This window comes from Macrotis lagotis, chromosome X (assembly GCF_037893015.1).
Source record: "Macrotis lagotis isolate mMagLag1 chromosome X, bilby.v1.9.chrom.fasta, whole genome shotgun sequence".
NCBI lineage: Eukaryota > Metazoa > Chordata > Mammalia > Peramelemorphia > Peramelidae > Macrotis > Macrotis lagotis.
The window spans coordinates 219,295,363-219,310,611 of NC_133666.1; the positions used below are offsets into that span (position 1 = coordinate 219,295,363).

The window sequence follows — 15,249 nt, forward strand, 5'->3', positions numbered from 1 at the left end:
TATATCACTACTTTTTTTTAAACCCTTGCTATTGAAATTCTCTCCAGTTACGTTGACCCCAAAGCAGACAAAGCTCCATTTGTTCTATTGCGAAAATCAGCAAACGACCCAATCAAGAATCCAGCGGATGATCTGTTTTTAGTGTGTTTCTTTTTAGCATAATAAGAATATTAATTTTTATTCTTGGTCCCCAAACATCCTTCGTGTGAATTTCCCTATTGTTTTAAAACTTAGAAATTTTTAGAATCAAACCCAGGACAGTCTGGATAATGTTATTTCTACTCTTTTCTTATTGGGGCCTGAATAATGAGTCTAAACAAAAGAAAACTCCTTCAACAGTTGTCCTGTTCATGAGGTTTTTGTCATGGTTTCAGTCTGTGTGGATGAAGAAACATGCCAAATTCTTCATTAATTTGTTTTCTTGTATCTCCTCAGAGCTTGTAGCTAAACCTTCAGCTAGTTTAATGATTGTCTTTAAGGAATTCAACATTTTTATGAGACCAAAGGCTGGCCTGGAAAACAGTGCTTTTAAGATAGTTGTGGAGAGCGTTTGTCTCTGGCACACATAATTGTATGAATTGGTTTGATTATTATCAGATCCATTAATTGATTGTGCCCTGATAAAGGTTCTTCTCACATGTGGTTGTGATTTTTCTCTAATGAATATATTCATTTTTGTTTCCCCTTAATTCATGTTTTCTTGGTAAGCAGTTTGATCAAAGAATAAGTGCTGTCAACAATTTGGTTTTATTTTTCCAAAAACAAAAATATGAGGAGCTCACACAGTCTCTTACAACATATGTCATCTGCAGAGCATAATGGAACAGTACTTAGTTTCTAAATCTCAGGACAGCATCATCACTGTTCAGACTCTATTTTGTTTTTCCTGCTTTTGCAGGAAGCATTTCCTGTTTTATATTGAATTTTAAGTTTTTGTTTGAAAAAAAAGATGCTCTTTTTTTTTGGGGGGGGGGTGGAGAGTATCCTGAGAAGGATACTGTAGTATTAAGAGTAATCATTCTGTCATTTAAGTACACAGCAAATTTTACAGACATTATATCAGTTGTACAATCATGATTGTTTTATGAGACATCAAACTTAGGGGAGTTTGTGCCCCAAGGTTGAGTTTTGGAGGGAGGAATTATTGACAGAGGAAGAAATGGGAAATAGAGGAAGGAGTGACCTTTCCTTTATATCTCAGTGTCATTTAATGATGATTTTTAAAATAACTTACTCTGATCACAGATCAGGTGAATAACCAAATAATTTTGTGTTGACTCCTTAAAGATGGCAAAATGGACTCGCAAATTGCAATCTCTTCAGATGCATTATGGGAGATTCTGATTCACATGGTGCCTTCCTATGTGTACACACCAACATAAAAATCAGTAGGGGATGACTGACTTTTCAAAACCCCACTTTTTTTTTCTCCTTGTTAACTACTAACGAAGGCATTTTTTCCCCCTTCCTATGTTGATTTTCAATATAGCAATATTAAAGATATCCATTCAGTCCTGGAAGTGACGGTTTACGATGAAGATCGAGACCGAAGTGCTGACTTCCTGGGCAAAGTTGCAATACCGTTGCTGACTGTAAGTCTCATCTACCTGACACCCTGCTCTGTGATTGCTTTTGCTCAAGGAAAAAAAGGGGGGGGGGGAAGGGAAAAAAAACCCTCAGCCATGTGTCTGTCATTTCTCAACCAAGGTCTGTAATAAGAACACTAAAAATTTTAACATACTCCGTTCACGGCCATGTTGAATCCCATGATAGTTAATTTTTCCTGACAGACTTGATCCTGGTAATGAACAGGTACTTGTCAGAATTGCCACAGTTGTTTTGGGTTCTCTGTCAGTTTCAGCAGCTGGGGGTCAAAGGTCACCAAGGGAGTGTATTCAGTGGAGACCTCGAGACAGACGGCTGTCATGTCCTTTTCCCGCAGATTCAAAATGGTGAACAGAAAGCCTACGTCTTGAAAAACAAGCAGCTGACAGGGCCAACAAAGGGGGTCATCTATCTTGAAATAGATGTGATTTTTAATGCTGTAAGTCTTAACTTTGGCTTTTTTGTACTGCTAAAGAGTTCAGTTTCATGAAAGCTTTTGTTCCTGATTTGTAGAGAATTTCTGTCATTCTTCATTTTCTCTAAACCTTGATGTATACTGGAGAATACTTCTCTGCTTCTGCATGGCACACCCACTCCTCCTATTACTATGCAGCAGTGGCAGCGGGGGTCGTTGCTGCTGCTGCTGCTGCTGCTGCTGCTGCTGCTACTGATGCTACTGATGCTACTGATGCTACTGTTGCCACTATTGCTACTGTTGCTACTGCTGCAGCCCACGATGCTGCTTATGTAAGATTGAAAGAAGCTCATGCATGGGGAACTTTAGACATTTATATTTTATGAGCATGGCATCCAGGACTTTAGAACTTGGGGAATTATGGCAAATTGAACTATGTATAACTACTAAACATTAGTAACAGAGAACTCCATAACATAGACACATATTTTGATGTATAGGTAAAAGCCAGCATCCGAACCTTAATTCCCAAAGAACAGAAGTACATTGAAGAGGAAAACAGACTCTCTAAACAGGTAAACACCAAACAAAAAATAAAAAGATTAAACTGGGAAAACCTGATCTGATCAGAGAAACTTTTTACATAGTTATTTCAAATAAACTTTGAAGTTGGGGAAAAATATATTTAGATCATTGAGTTATATGAAAATATTGTGGGTCCTTCAGAAAAATCCAAGGGAAAATCAGTGGGAGGTGGGGTTAGGAAAGGGGGTACTATAAATCCTGATATTTGTTCAGATGTTTTAGGGGAACAAATGATCATTTTCACATAAAAAGAATATTTTTGGTTTCCATGAAATATGTAAATGAACATATTCCAAATTGAGTTCATATGTATGTACAATCCATCCACAGGTGCAGTGCAGGTGTATGTAAATTGAACCTCACAAAATTTTTTTTCCATCTTTAAACCTGATGAGTGATGACTCCATCTTTTTATAAGAAAGAAGGTTGTCATCTTCCTGTTAATCAGGTTTTAACTGTGATGTCACTTTAAAAGCAAATACATTAGAATCTTTAGCTAAGGCCACTGAATATAATAAATCTGATTTTTCATCAAATGAAGAAAATGCTTGTCATTTTAAATTAGATCTATTAACAAATTAAGATGAAGAAAAAAGTACAATTACATTCCACTTAAAACAATGTTTGCTTCTAAATGAATTCTTTTTAGTTTGACTGTAAAATTTTGCTAAGTCTATTTTCTTATTTTGTTATAATGATAATTTTTTAAACAATGCTTCTATATTTTTTAACATTTTTGGATGCCAGGAGCCCAATCAGTTTGAGTGATAATAAACTTCCATAGTCTTTGATATGATTAGAAGTATAAAAATGGATTAATTATAAATGCAGTGTCTTATTTCATTTTAGAACCTACGTGCTGTACTTCTCTACTGTTAGAGCAAAATCAGTTCTTAGAGGGTCTATCAGTAGAGATAGGTAAAAAAACAACAAACCCAAATGCTTTATTTAATCCAGACTACGAACTCCTTTTCAAAACCTGTTAATACACATTTTGAAATAAACACACAGAACACTTGAATCTGTTTGTAAATTATCACAATAAATTTTACCAAGCTACTTCTAGTTTTAAACATATCAGATTGACATTAGAATATACTTTAATTTAGCAAAAAAGGCACTTAAAATTAATCTACAGAACTAAACTGAATGATTGATGTGGTTCTGTCATTATAAATATTGTCAATGATTCAGCAAGCCATACTTCTTACAATTGTATTTTATGACAGTATTAAAATCAACCTGAAAGGAAATGATTCACTTCCCTACATAATGGTTTGGGGGGAAAATATATTCTTTTAGACTATTAAAAGAGAATATCTCTTTCCCTAATTTTTTCAACTAATAGTGAGAAAATTATCTTACAATTTATACTAGTTAAGTTTGTAGTGACCAGAATGGTCATTCAGAGGAAATCTGGAGAAATGTGGCAATAAAAAGAAAAAACAATTCATATGCAAAGGTGCAAAATCATATGTGGGCATGTTGGTTTATAATTTGCAATTTATTGCATTAGAGTCCTCAGAGAAATATCAAAAATAGTACATTTTACTGTGAAATTTCTTAATGATTACACAGAAATCTTAAGGCATTTAATATTTTTAAATGATATTTTTCTTTTTTCTATCAAAAGTGCTTTAGCAGAGAATTTTACTTCTGGAAGATATTTTGCCCTTTTTTTTTTTTCTAACATCCAAAGAGGAATTTTAAGAATATTTGATTATCATTAGAATTCTGTGAAACAATTTTTTAAAAACTTAATTTTTTATATATCTTTTTTCTTGACATGTAAACTTAAGCCACTTGACTTGATCTTGTGGGATGACTCACTTATCCCACTTATATTTTTAAGCAAAATGAGCTGGAAGAAGATTAGGTTGAAGGCTGGTTAATTCTGACACTGTTTCCATCTTTCTCTCAGCTGCTGCTGAGAAACTTTATCCGGATGAAGCGCTGTGTCATGGTGCTGGTGAATGCTGCCTACTACATTAACAGTTGCTTCGATTGGGATTCACCCTCAAGGAGTCTTGCTGCTTTCGTGGTATGATCACACTGGACTGCTTTCCTTAGTTATTTGCTGCATTTGGCAATAATAGCTCTATGGTCCTGTGACCATCCTTATAATCATGTCACTGTTGCCATTTTAAAATGCCTATCTTTAAAGACTTGGCTAGGAGATTAGCTCTGGGCCAGAACCTGTTAGATTGTGTAATATCTGAGTCCAAGAATGCTTGCTCCCTTCCCAAAATCACAATCCAGAAATAAGACATCTTAGCAACTTTTTCATTATTTGAGTGACAAATAAAGTTAAAAAAAGATAAACTTCATATTGCAGAGTTTTAGTTTGCTATAGCATAGCTAAGAGAAGCCCTTGATACCAAGATTTTTAATAAACCTGACAATCTATGCTTTGATTTTATTTCTTTCTATTATTTGCCTTTTTTTAAAAAAAAGAGTAGCACCACTGGGAATACTATTTTTTTATTTGAAAAAAAAAGTAAATCAATGGGAAATTGATGTGACCTATTTAAGAGAAATGTTATTATTTCTGAGGTGTCAAGTTGTTTTTTTTTTAAACAGCAAGGGAGAATATAATAGATCAGAATATCTCCCCTAAAAGTGTCCATCCTATAGCCTTTTACTTCAATTACTTAAAAAGGGCTGATGAAAACTGTCAGAGCCAGAGAATCCCATATCTAGGATGCCTACCCTCTGCCTCATATGGGACTTGGGAGGAATATTCTTTGTGTTTATTCACAATTTATGAGTAAGGCATATTTTTGAAGTTTAAATAAATTGCTCCTTTTTAAAAATCCCGAAATTATATTTTCATGTTGCTGATGATATAAATGAAAGTACTTCCATGTTCATGAGTCTATAGTGTTATTAGAGTTGTTTTTTGAAATTTCTCTAATTGTTGTAACAAATGGACACTTTAGTATTACCATTCAAATTAATGTGGGCACATCTTTTAGGACTTTGTAATCTGTTCCCCGGTCTTTGAATAGAACTTTCATTAATGTTTGTGCCCTTGGAACAAAGGGTATCTCTCTTTGTGTTGCAAGTTACCAGAAAGTGAGGTTGCCTGTTTCCCATTGACATATTTCTGCTACCATAAGGAAACCTACTGCTGTCACCATGAAGTTTTAACATAGCAGATTCTAGGGGACCTAAAATAGTTTTAATCTAACAAACAAGCATGGTGTTGTTACTTTCTGCGGAGGCTTTTCCAAAGTAGCATTGCACTCACCAGGTTGGTTAGAATTGGAGAAGATGAAGCACTAACTGGTTTGCCACTTTGCTAGGTTTGGTGGGTGGTATTTTTGAGAAATATAGAATGAGCTTTTTTTTGTTTGTTTGTTTATTACTTGTCATCGTCACCCTTGGTGACCTGTAACATACAAGTAAAAATAAGAATGCAAAATTGTGACTTCCATCTTTGATTCATTCCTTGGGAGAGAGAACCACAGACTGCTTATGAACTAGGAAAACATTATCAACTACAACTAAGCCATTTGTTTAGCAATAAATTAGGTAATTCTGAATACTGTGATTTCTCAAGTGAGCTTTATATTGCTTCATACATAAATAAGCTTTGCAACTGGCTCCCAGAGTTCTCTCAGATAAAGTGAGTTCAAAATAGCAACCAGATTTTGAAACTCTCATTAAGACCCTGCATGCAGAATCTTGTAAAGGACTCCCAGGAGACTGTTAAGACACCCTTAAGATGTTGTTTCTTAACTGATATCATTGGAAGATAATCATATCTCAACTTTCTTTAGAAGATAACAATTTGAACCCATTTTTTTAAGGAGGCATTTTCATGCAAACTCAACCCATTGGAACACAGCATCAAATCCTGAAATAGATGAAAGTAAAATCAGCAAGATATTGTGAAAAGTGTGCTGAATTTGTAATGAAAGGATTTGGTTTCAAATCCTATCTCTATTACTATTTTTTGTGGCCTTGGGCAAGTCACTTACATTTTCAAGGCCTCAGTTTCTCTTCTATTAAATGAGAGAAGGTAGAACTAGAATATCATTGAGGTCCCTTTCATCTCAAAATCTAAGAAAATTTTGAAAATTTATAATGATTTGTATTTTAATGTCCAAATAGCTGTCAGAAAAACCCTCCTCTAAAATCAAGAATTTAGATTCTTATTCGGCCAACAATTTATTGAATCATATTTATCATGTAGTTTTTAAAAACATTTGGTCATCTGGCTTCCCGGAGAAGAGCAGATTCTAGGCAACAAATAAAAGGAAGATAGAGTGAGGTCATCATGATGACAATGGGAAAATTGAAAGCTGGCAATAAGGGAGGGAACAGAAAAAACAAAAACAAAAAACAGACTGATCACAATGATGATTTTGAGTAATTAAGAAAGATTAAATTATGTTCAATATCATCTGTTTGAAAAAGGCGGCAGAATGTATCCTACATTTTAGAAAGAAAAGATTTTCACAAAAATAGATATTGATGTCCATCTAAAGATATTGTTTGATGATAAACCTACAGTTTATCATCAAACAATTAATACATCATAATTTATAACTTAGTGTTTCCATTCAAAATGATGTTTTCAATGGTCTGTCAATCAGATATCTTTAAGACCATCAGGTTGAAATCTGACAACACAAGCTGTTCTTGGACTCAGGAATCATTTTTTTCCTTCTTAAAATAATTGTTTTATGTGATAAATTTCTGCAATGATTCAGCAAAAGAAATTGGCCTTTCCAGATCATCTTTATAAAAACAATAATCTTGTTATTAGCAAGTAATATAGATAAGTAAAATGAAATTTAAAAATTTTTTGTAACCAGGGCCTTAAACAAAAAAAAGCAAAAAAACTATTTAACCTTGAACAGAAGCTGCTTTCTGTTAGATGAAGTATACCATTATAAAAAGGACACATTGTTCCCATCTTCCCCTTTAGTTGTATTAGAAGTCTATTATAATAGTGTTGATTTCATTTAGGCCACTTTTTCTGAAAATATTACTATTGCCTCTCACAACACATTTATACTATTACAGTCTCTGGATTTAGACTCAAAGATGAATGAGTTTCTCTAAGAAATATATCCAGCTTCCATATATTTTTAATTTTCCCTTTCCAAATTCACTATGAATAAAAACAAAATGGAAAAACTGTCCCATAGTTGTCCTATGCCCCAACTGGATTAAGCAAAAATATAAAGAAATGGAAGATTATAGAAACTGCAGTTTCTTTAGACCACCTGTATTGTGTAGGGGAGAATCAATGTGAGTTAATAGTCTCTTTGCTACAGGTTGGAAAGGGTGGGGTGCAATGAATAAAATACAACTTAACCTTTTGCCTTGAATTTCCTGCGAAAGGTTTTTGTAGCATTTTGAGATTTTAAAAAATATATACTAATATTTTTCTAAATCATCAAAAAATCACACTATCAAAGAAAGTATTACCTAGCAGGCGAGAGAGAATCCTTTTTTGGGGGGGACTAGCTTATTGTAACTGTTGAAACATTTACTAAATTAGGTCTAATTTTTATCAGGCTCTTGACCAGACATTTGTGTTCTTGTGGATGTCAGTGGGTGCAACATGGAAAAAAAAATACATAGTCTCTCTCTTTCCAGGACTGTCATCTCTCACTGTAATGAGCACAGAAATAATTGGACAACTGAGCTATCAGTAAAAGGACACACTTCAGTGTGCGTCAAAGAATTATTTTACAGGACAAACTTTAATCTTTAAATGTGATTGTAGATAATTTGTGGTACCATCTGTCCATTTGGAATTGTTTTAGCCTTTTCCGTCGTTATACAGTAAGTGCCGCTGTGTTTAACATTAACATTTGATATTTTACACATTTAATTTCTGTTCTGCTGTGTGGTCCTTGGGGAACAGAGCTCTAGTGCTACACGGGAGAGACAAAGTATTGATCAGTTAACATTTCAGCTACATTTATGTATGTCGCAAAATTAATGAAAATGCCAGACAAAAATGTCAGAGTGCACAAAAAGGTAGAATTTAAATTTGGTAGTTTAATGAAAAGTTTAAGCTGTGCATTATCAAAAATGTCCTTTTGCCTTTAAAGTATAATTCGTGAGAGAATAACTAAAGGGAGACACATATTTTACTTAAAGGAACAATGAACTTGAATTATGAAGGAATGTCTAATCTTCAAGTATCTTGTTTTTCCAGAACTGCCTTTATAAAGCACTCTAATTGCCCAATGGGTATTTAACTGTTATTCATAAAATAAATTTGTTTTCTTTCTCATTTGGAGGAGAGTTGCTATCAACCCTCTTTTCCCAGAGAGAATCAAAGACAGGTTTTGTGAGCCAACATGTCTCCTTTCCCTATTCTTTTCCTGCTGTCCACATGCTTCTTTTGTGTAGAAAAACAGACTTTTTTTTTTTACCTCAGCTATGATTAAAAGAGTTAGATGACTGTGTTTCATCAACCTCCTCCCTCCAGGTTGTATTAATGGCCCATCTTGCCTTCAGTTTCCTGCCACTTTCATTCATTCCAGTTTTTCAAAAAAGCAAAAAGTATACTGTCACAATGGATTCTGTGAAGCGATGGCTACTCACAGAAGAATCCCATTAGCCAACAAGAGGAAGATGGAAAATGAGGTGTGCAGATGACATGATATGGTTTAATATGGGTAACTAGCACTTACTGGAGAGATGATGCTAAGCTTTAGTGATGGACAGCTATCCATAGAATGTTCTGCACCCAGTAGACAAATAGTGAATGATTCTTAATTGAATAAATTAATAGCTATGATTTAGGAGAAGCCTTAGGTGTCTTTCTATAGGCACTATCCCAGGTTTGTGAGATTTTTAAATAACATTTAGTGTTCAAGGTCTGATTTGGGGAGTGTAACTTTAGAAGAAATATAAATGTAGAAAACATGTGCACATCTTTGTAACTTGTCTTCATCCCTTGGCTTTCTTATTGAGTAAGAATGAGTAAGATGTGATTATGGTCTGAAGAAATTGAAGGTCAGTTTAAGTTTTCATTGTAAATTTCTATTTTTTACATTAAGGGACCTATCAATAGCTTTAAATCACACTAGCAAAAAAAAAATAGTTCACACTTGTGGCAGCTTGTAAGCAGGCTTTCTGGTTTTTATAAAAAGTGTTATTTTAGTTATTATTTTTATTTTATGGTTCTGGCAGAAAAGGTGAAAATGTTCAAAATTATATTTTCTCACTTTTTTATACAAATGCTGATAAAGAAGGACACCAAGAACCATATGCCCAACCAATGCTAAAGCAGAACTGCAATGAATTTTCTTCCCTTTATGCCTTGAGCTTTTTCCCTATCATCCTCCCCACCTCCACAAAAGGAAAAAAAAAAACCAAAACTAATGTCTTCTAGAACACCTTCTTCCATATTAATTCATATTCTTTTCTGGAATGAATTTTTAGTTTACTTTAAAAACAAAACCAACCACTATTTTCTCAAAAATTCAGTTCAGCTGCCAAGGTGCCAATACACACAGAATTCTTTATAAGTGTATTAGGATGATGATGATGATGAGAATGAGAATCTACATAGCATTTTAAGTTTATAACACATTTTACATGTTTATCCCATTTGATTCTCACAACAATTCTAAAGAAGTTGGTAGTGCTTTTATTTTGCCTGTTTATAGTTCAGGAAACTGAAGCTGAGAGTGATTAGGTGACTTGCCTAGCATCCCTGATCTAGTAAGTATCTGGTGCTGGATTTGAATTCAGATCTTTCTGACACCAATACAATGCATTCTATGTTTTGCACCCTAGTATTTGGTTATGAAGGCACATCCACCTAACAGCATTGGAACATATATTTAGACATGCAGAGACCTCTTTGACACAATCTAAAATAATTCCTTCATTTTAAAGATGAATAAACAAACTAAGAGAGGTTAAAAGATTTGCCTGATTTACAAAAGGTAGCAAAATACTGACGTGGAATTCGATATGCTTCCCATTGTACCACTTTCCTTTAATATTGATACTTTCAAAGATCCATGATGTCTAACACTGATTATAAATCTAACATGATTTATGAATAACGAAAACTGAAACATTAATCAGCTGACAGCCAGTCTTCTGATGAGGAACCAGTTTATGTATATTTAGAATGATCTTTGGGTGACAAACCCTGTCTGTCACTGGAATAGTGAAGCCTTTTCAGCTTGATGGGACTTGCCCGTATTTGCAGTATAGTTTGTATAGCTTGTGTAGCTTTCAAGGATTGAGGGTCATCTCTCTGTCATGTTGAGGCAATGAAGAAGGAAACTCAGATAATCATTAATGTTCAGGTAAAACATAATGCAAGCTAAAACAATATTTCAAAGGGAAATTAGTTCCATAAGAACAAATTATAAATATTATGAGTGAGTAGTTAGTTAGGCAGGTTTTAAGTAGGATTTTGTGACTTTAACACACGATTTAGTTAAAATGTGTTAACTGTTTGACATTTAAAAGATTTCAGTTTCCCTAATGAGGCATATCAAAAACTCATCTGCTACCTGAAGACATAAATTTTTTTCTGTGATTTGTCCGTGGTCACATAGGATGTCTTCTGACCATCCATCCACTTCACTGGACTGAGTCTCCTTGATAAGTAACTTGAGTTTTGAACTCAGGCTTTCATTGTTTTTAAATTATAAATAACAGCAGTTTCTGTGGCACTTATATGTTTGAAATAAACCTGTAAAGGACTGTCAGATCCCTGAGATGCACAGTGGAGTTGGTAAAATGATCCCAGAAGCTCAACTATGTAAAGATTGTCCAGGAATGGGTTGTGTTCTTTCCCCAAGTGTTCTTTTGCAGCACAATCAAGCACAAGTCACAAATAATGTTGTTTTCAAGCTAAGAATTAATAGATGAACATTAGCTGTTCTTTTCCTTCAAAATTTTGGCTTTCTGACCAATACCAGAAGTCACATTTCCCTTATGCTAGTACCTGAACTTCTCACCCAGAGGAGAAACAAGAACTCACATAGAAGGCTATGTGAAGATCCCAGACTTGGGTGGCAAAACCTAATCATAAAGTTCATCTTACAAGTGTATATTGGATCAGAATCAGGAAGACAAGAGTTCAAATACAGCCTCAGACATTTACTAGCTATATGACCTTGGGCAAGTAATTTAACCTTTGTTTGCTTCAGTTTCCTCAAAAATGGAAACAATAATAATTCCTACTTCCCAGGCCTGGTGTAAGGATCAAATGAGATAATATTTGTAAAGTGTTTAGCACAGTTCCTAGGATATAAAAAACACCACAAAATGCTAGCTATGATCATCATCAATCATCATCATATTGTTGTTGTAGTTATTAGGTTTTTCTTCTGTAGTAACCTTTACCAGAAAACCTGAAAAGGGGTAAGATTATCCTCCACAGTGCCTTCCCTGAAACCAGTTCTCAAATATTTAAGACTATGTATTGGCACAAATGTTGATAAATAAGGAACACAGATTTATCTAAATCACAAGAAAATTTGCTTCTATCCTTTCAGATGGCTCTGACTCTGATTTCAGCTATAGTAGCTAGGAAAAAAGCTCATTGCTGATTGACAATTGATATTCCCTGAAACTACACGGAGCTGCCTCAGTTGTTATTTTTGCAAACCTCAAAGCACACTGTACCCATTCTTTCAATGAAAATTGAATTTTAAATTTAATTTCTCTAGCATTTCACATGTATTAAATATAATCATATCTCTTCCTTATGATAGCTATCTCTCTTTTTTTGTAGAAGACCATAAATTGTGGACAGCTGCTTTTGGTGGGTTTATCCTCCAGACATAAACCTACTTAAATATGTCTCCCGGAGGTTTTGCTGGCATTGGGATAGATGTCAGACTCAAATGGTGCTAAGGGGCATTCTCCTGCTTGTGCTCCAATTGGACTTTGATGACCCATACTCACTTGCTCTGCTCTAAAAGTAGTAGCATTTGTGACTGTTATACTAAGAAACATACAGGTGTTAGTCTTTGCTCTAAGTTCTTGTCTTCATATATGCACTTAAAGAGCCCTCATTATTTGCCATAGTAGTAGCATTCATCTAGAGATGGTGGCACCTAGGTGGCACAATGGATAGAACTCTGTGTCCAAAGTCAGGAAGACATGAGTTCAATTCCAATTTTATGCATTTACTAGATGTGTAATTCTAGACAAATCTCTCAGTTTCCTCAACTGTCAGATGGGAATAATCAGAGCACCTGCCTTCAGGGTTGCTGTGAAAATCAAATGATATAATATTTATACAGCACTTAACACAGTACTGGCACACTGTAGGCACTATATAAATGCTTATTCCCTTCCCTTCCCTCTAAACCATAATTTAAATGCTGTTAATTATTTTAAATGTCATTAAAAGAAAATGTGAAACAAAAAAATAATCATACCTCATATGTAGTAAAAATAAGGGTAAGAGCAAAGTACTTCCATGATAAATCAACTCCCAAAAGGTTTTTTATCTTCTCAAAAGCAAAAGTAAAAGGAGACTGAGATAACTTTAGTTAATTCATCCTAAATATTGATCTTAAATTACAGACACATGCAATGATAATGGAAGTTTGATAACTATGATTTTATAAGGAAAGCTAATCAGAACATTTGTTAAAGAAGACAAGAGTACCAGTTATTGAAGTTATACCAAGAACTGGGTACATGGATTTCTAGTCTTTCCCTAAGGTAAATCTGTAAACACTGATTACATATCATATCTTTAGCTTTCCTCTGATACTAACACTCAGAAAATGAAATATCTCTAAGTCAGCACTGAAAGTAAAGATGAACAGCTTGAAGAAGCAGCCACTTCTCATATTCAAACCAAGCAAGGACTGGCTGAATAGGGAAGAAAAAGAAGCAGAGAAAGATAGAAAGTATATCAGGATGTCAATAGAAACTGGAACCCAAATGAAGTATGGCAGCGCTTCAAAGGCAGCCTAGCATAATGGATAGAAACCTGGCTTCTGAGTCAGAAAGACTCACGTTCAGGACACATCTCTGGATGACCCTTACATTGGCTGGGTCTCCAAGGGACGGTGACTTAATCTCTTGAAGTGGCAGGCAAACTGTGATTACAAGTTGCAAAGTTGCCAGTCTATACCGGCAGAAAGTTTCCTCTCTAGATATGCCCCATATCAGTGCATTCACAGGTTCCATCCATTTAGTGCATATTAAGAAAAGAATGACAGTTTTCTGAAAGATTTCATTCTTTAATTGATTTTTTGACTTGACCCTTGGTGAGCTTTAATTTTAAGTTGCCTACATATGCTTCCATGTTGCTGCACATGTTCTTAATAATGAAGTCTGGTTTTATTTTTCTATACTTTGCATACAATGCAAATTAAAGCCATAAGTAATCATGATGAATAATGATCTAATATCTCCTTATCCCAAATAATCAAGTACATATTGAACCCAATTCTTCCAACAGGAAAAAAAAGGCCTCTGAGGATTTCAAAGAGGGTGGGAGTGAACAATGAAAGCTTTCTCCTCTATGGGTGTGTTCCAAGTGTGTGTGGTTGTGCATTGATGAAGTGAAAGAATTGGACTAGATGTCATTCCTTTTCTCTTTCATATAACCTTCATCATCAAGGTCTAATAGGATTTCTTCTTGGAAAGTGCTGCACTTCAAAACAAATAGATAATCTTTACATTCTTAAGTGAATACTTTTATGTCAAAAATACACATACATACTTCATTAAGCTCTGCTATCCTTTCAGTCTCAGTTGGAAGAACAGGGACAAAGGGATCTTGAGGTGTGCAGAGGTCAGTAGAGGGTGAAAAAGAATTCATTTTAAAGAATGGAAATAATTTCATAGATAGTTCCTGAAATAACAGAATCCTGTTCTTCTCCCTTTCAATTCACCTTCAAGATATTAAAGGAGATACACATGACCCTCTCCATTATAATTTACCAAATTATCACCAAATTATTACCAAACAAAAGTTTACTATATATATATATATATATATATATATATATATATATATATACAGATTTAACATATCACACTACATTTATGGGGATTTAGGGGTATGGTGTTGCTGCATTCTGAAAAATTTGTAAAATTTTTTAGTCTTTTCTTTGTACCAAAGAGGAACTGTGAATTATTATGGCATTAAAAGCTAAGAAAAATTGATTTTACATAATATGTTTACATCTATTTTATGTATTTCTGAGCTTTTAAACTTTTTGTTTTCTTCTGGCCAGTGATATATATAGGTAGCTGCCTTGCAACGAATCATAGCCTATTTGACTCATTGGTCCTTGTTTACAATTTTATAATTTTATGGTCTAAATGAGGTAATCATTCATATATCTGCTAGCAAATATCTTTTCATCTATTTTCTGCTCTAAGTTTGGAGACTAAATAATATCAGAAATCAGTGATACCCACAGCTATTTAGAGAAATTATTTTGATTTTAATTAAAGATGATAGATCTTCTTGGTAAATGGCCCCTTAGTAATGCATAAATGAATCCATTGAGAGCATACTATAATTGGTCTGTAGAGTTATGTTTACTATCTTTACTATCTTAAAGTTACTGCAAATGTTCAAGAAGGCCCTCATCATTTAATTTGTTATTGCATAAGCTCTGGTTTCTGAATTCATTTTTGATCAGATTGAATGAAAAGCCAAAGCTTGG

At 34.2% G+C, this 15,249-nt stretch overlaps 1 protein-coding gene across 4 annotated transcripts in view; it reads left to right on the forward strand.

Annotated features, from left to right (window-relative positions):
- Window positions 1–15,249, forward strand: part of MCTP1 (multiple C2 and transmembrane domain containing 1) — a 528,212-nt gene that overhangs the window by 311,867 nt on the left and 201,096 nt on the right. For all 4 annotated transcript variants that reach the window (XM_074200502.1, XM_074200503.1, XM_074200500.1 and 1 more), the window contains 4 exons: window positions 1,490–1,592; window positions 1,943–2,044; window positions 2,521–2,595; window positions 4,527–4,646. In XM_074200502.1, the coding sequence (XP_074056603.1) occupies window positions 1,490–1,592; window positions 1,943–2,044; window positions 2,521–2,595; window positions 4,527–4,646 (400 nt within the window). The remainder of the gene's footprint in view (window positions 1–1,489; window positions 1,593–1,942; window positions 2,045–2,520; window positions 2,596–4,526; window positions 4,647–15,249) is intronic.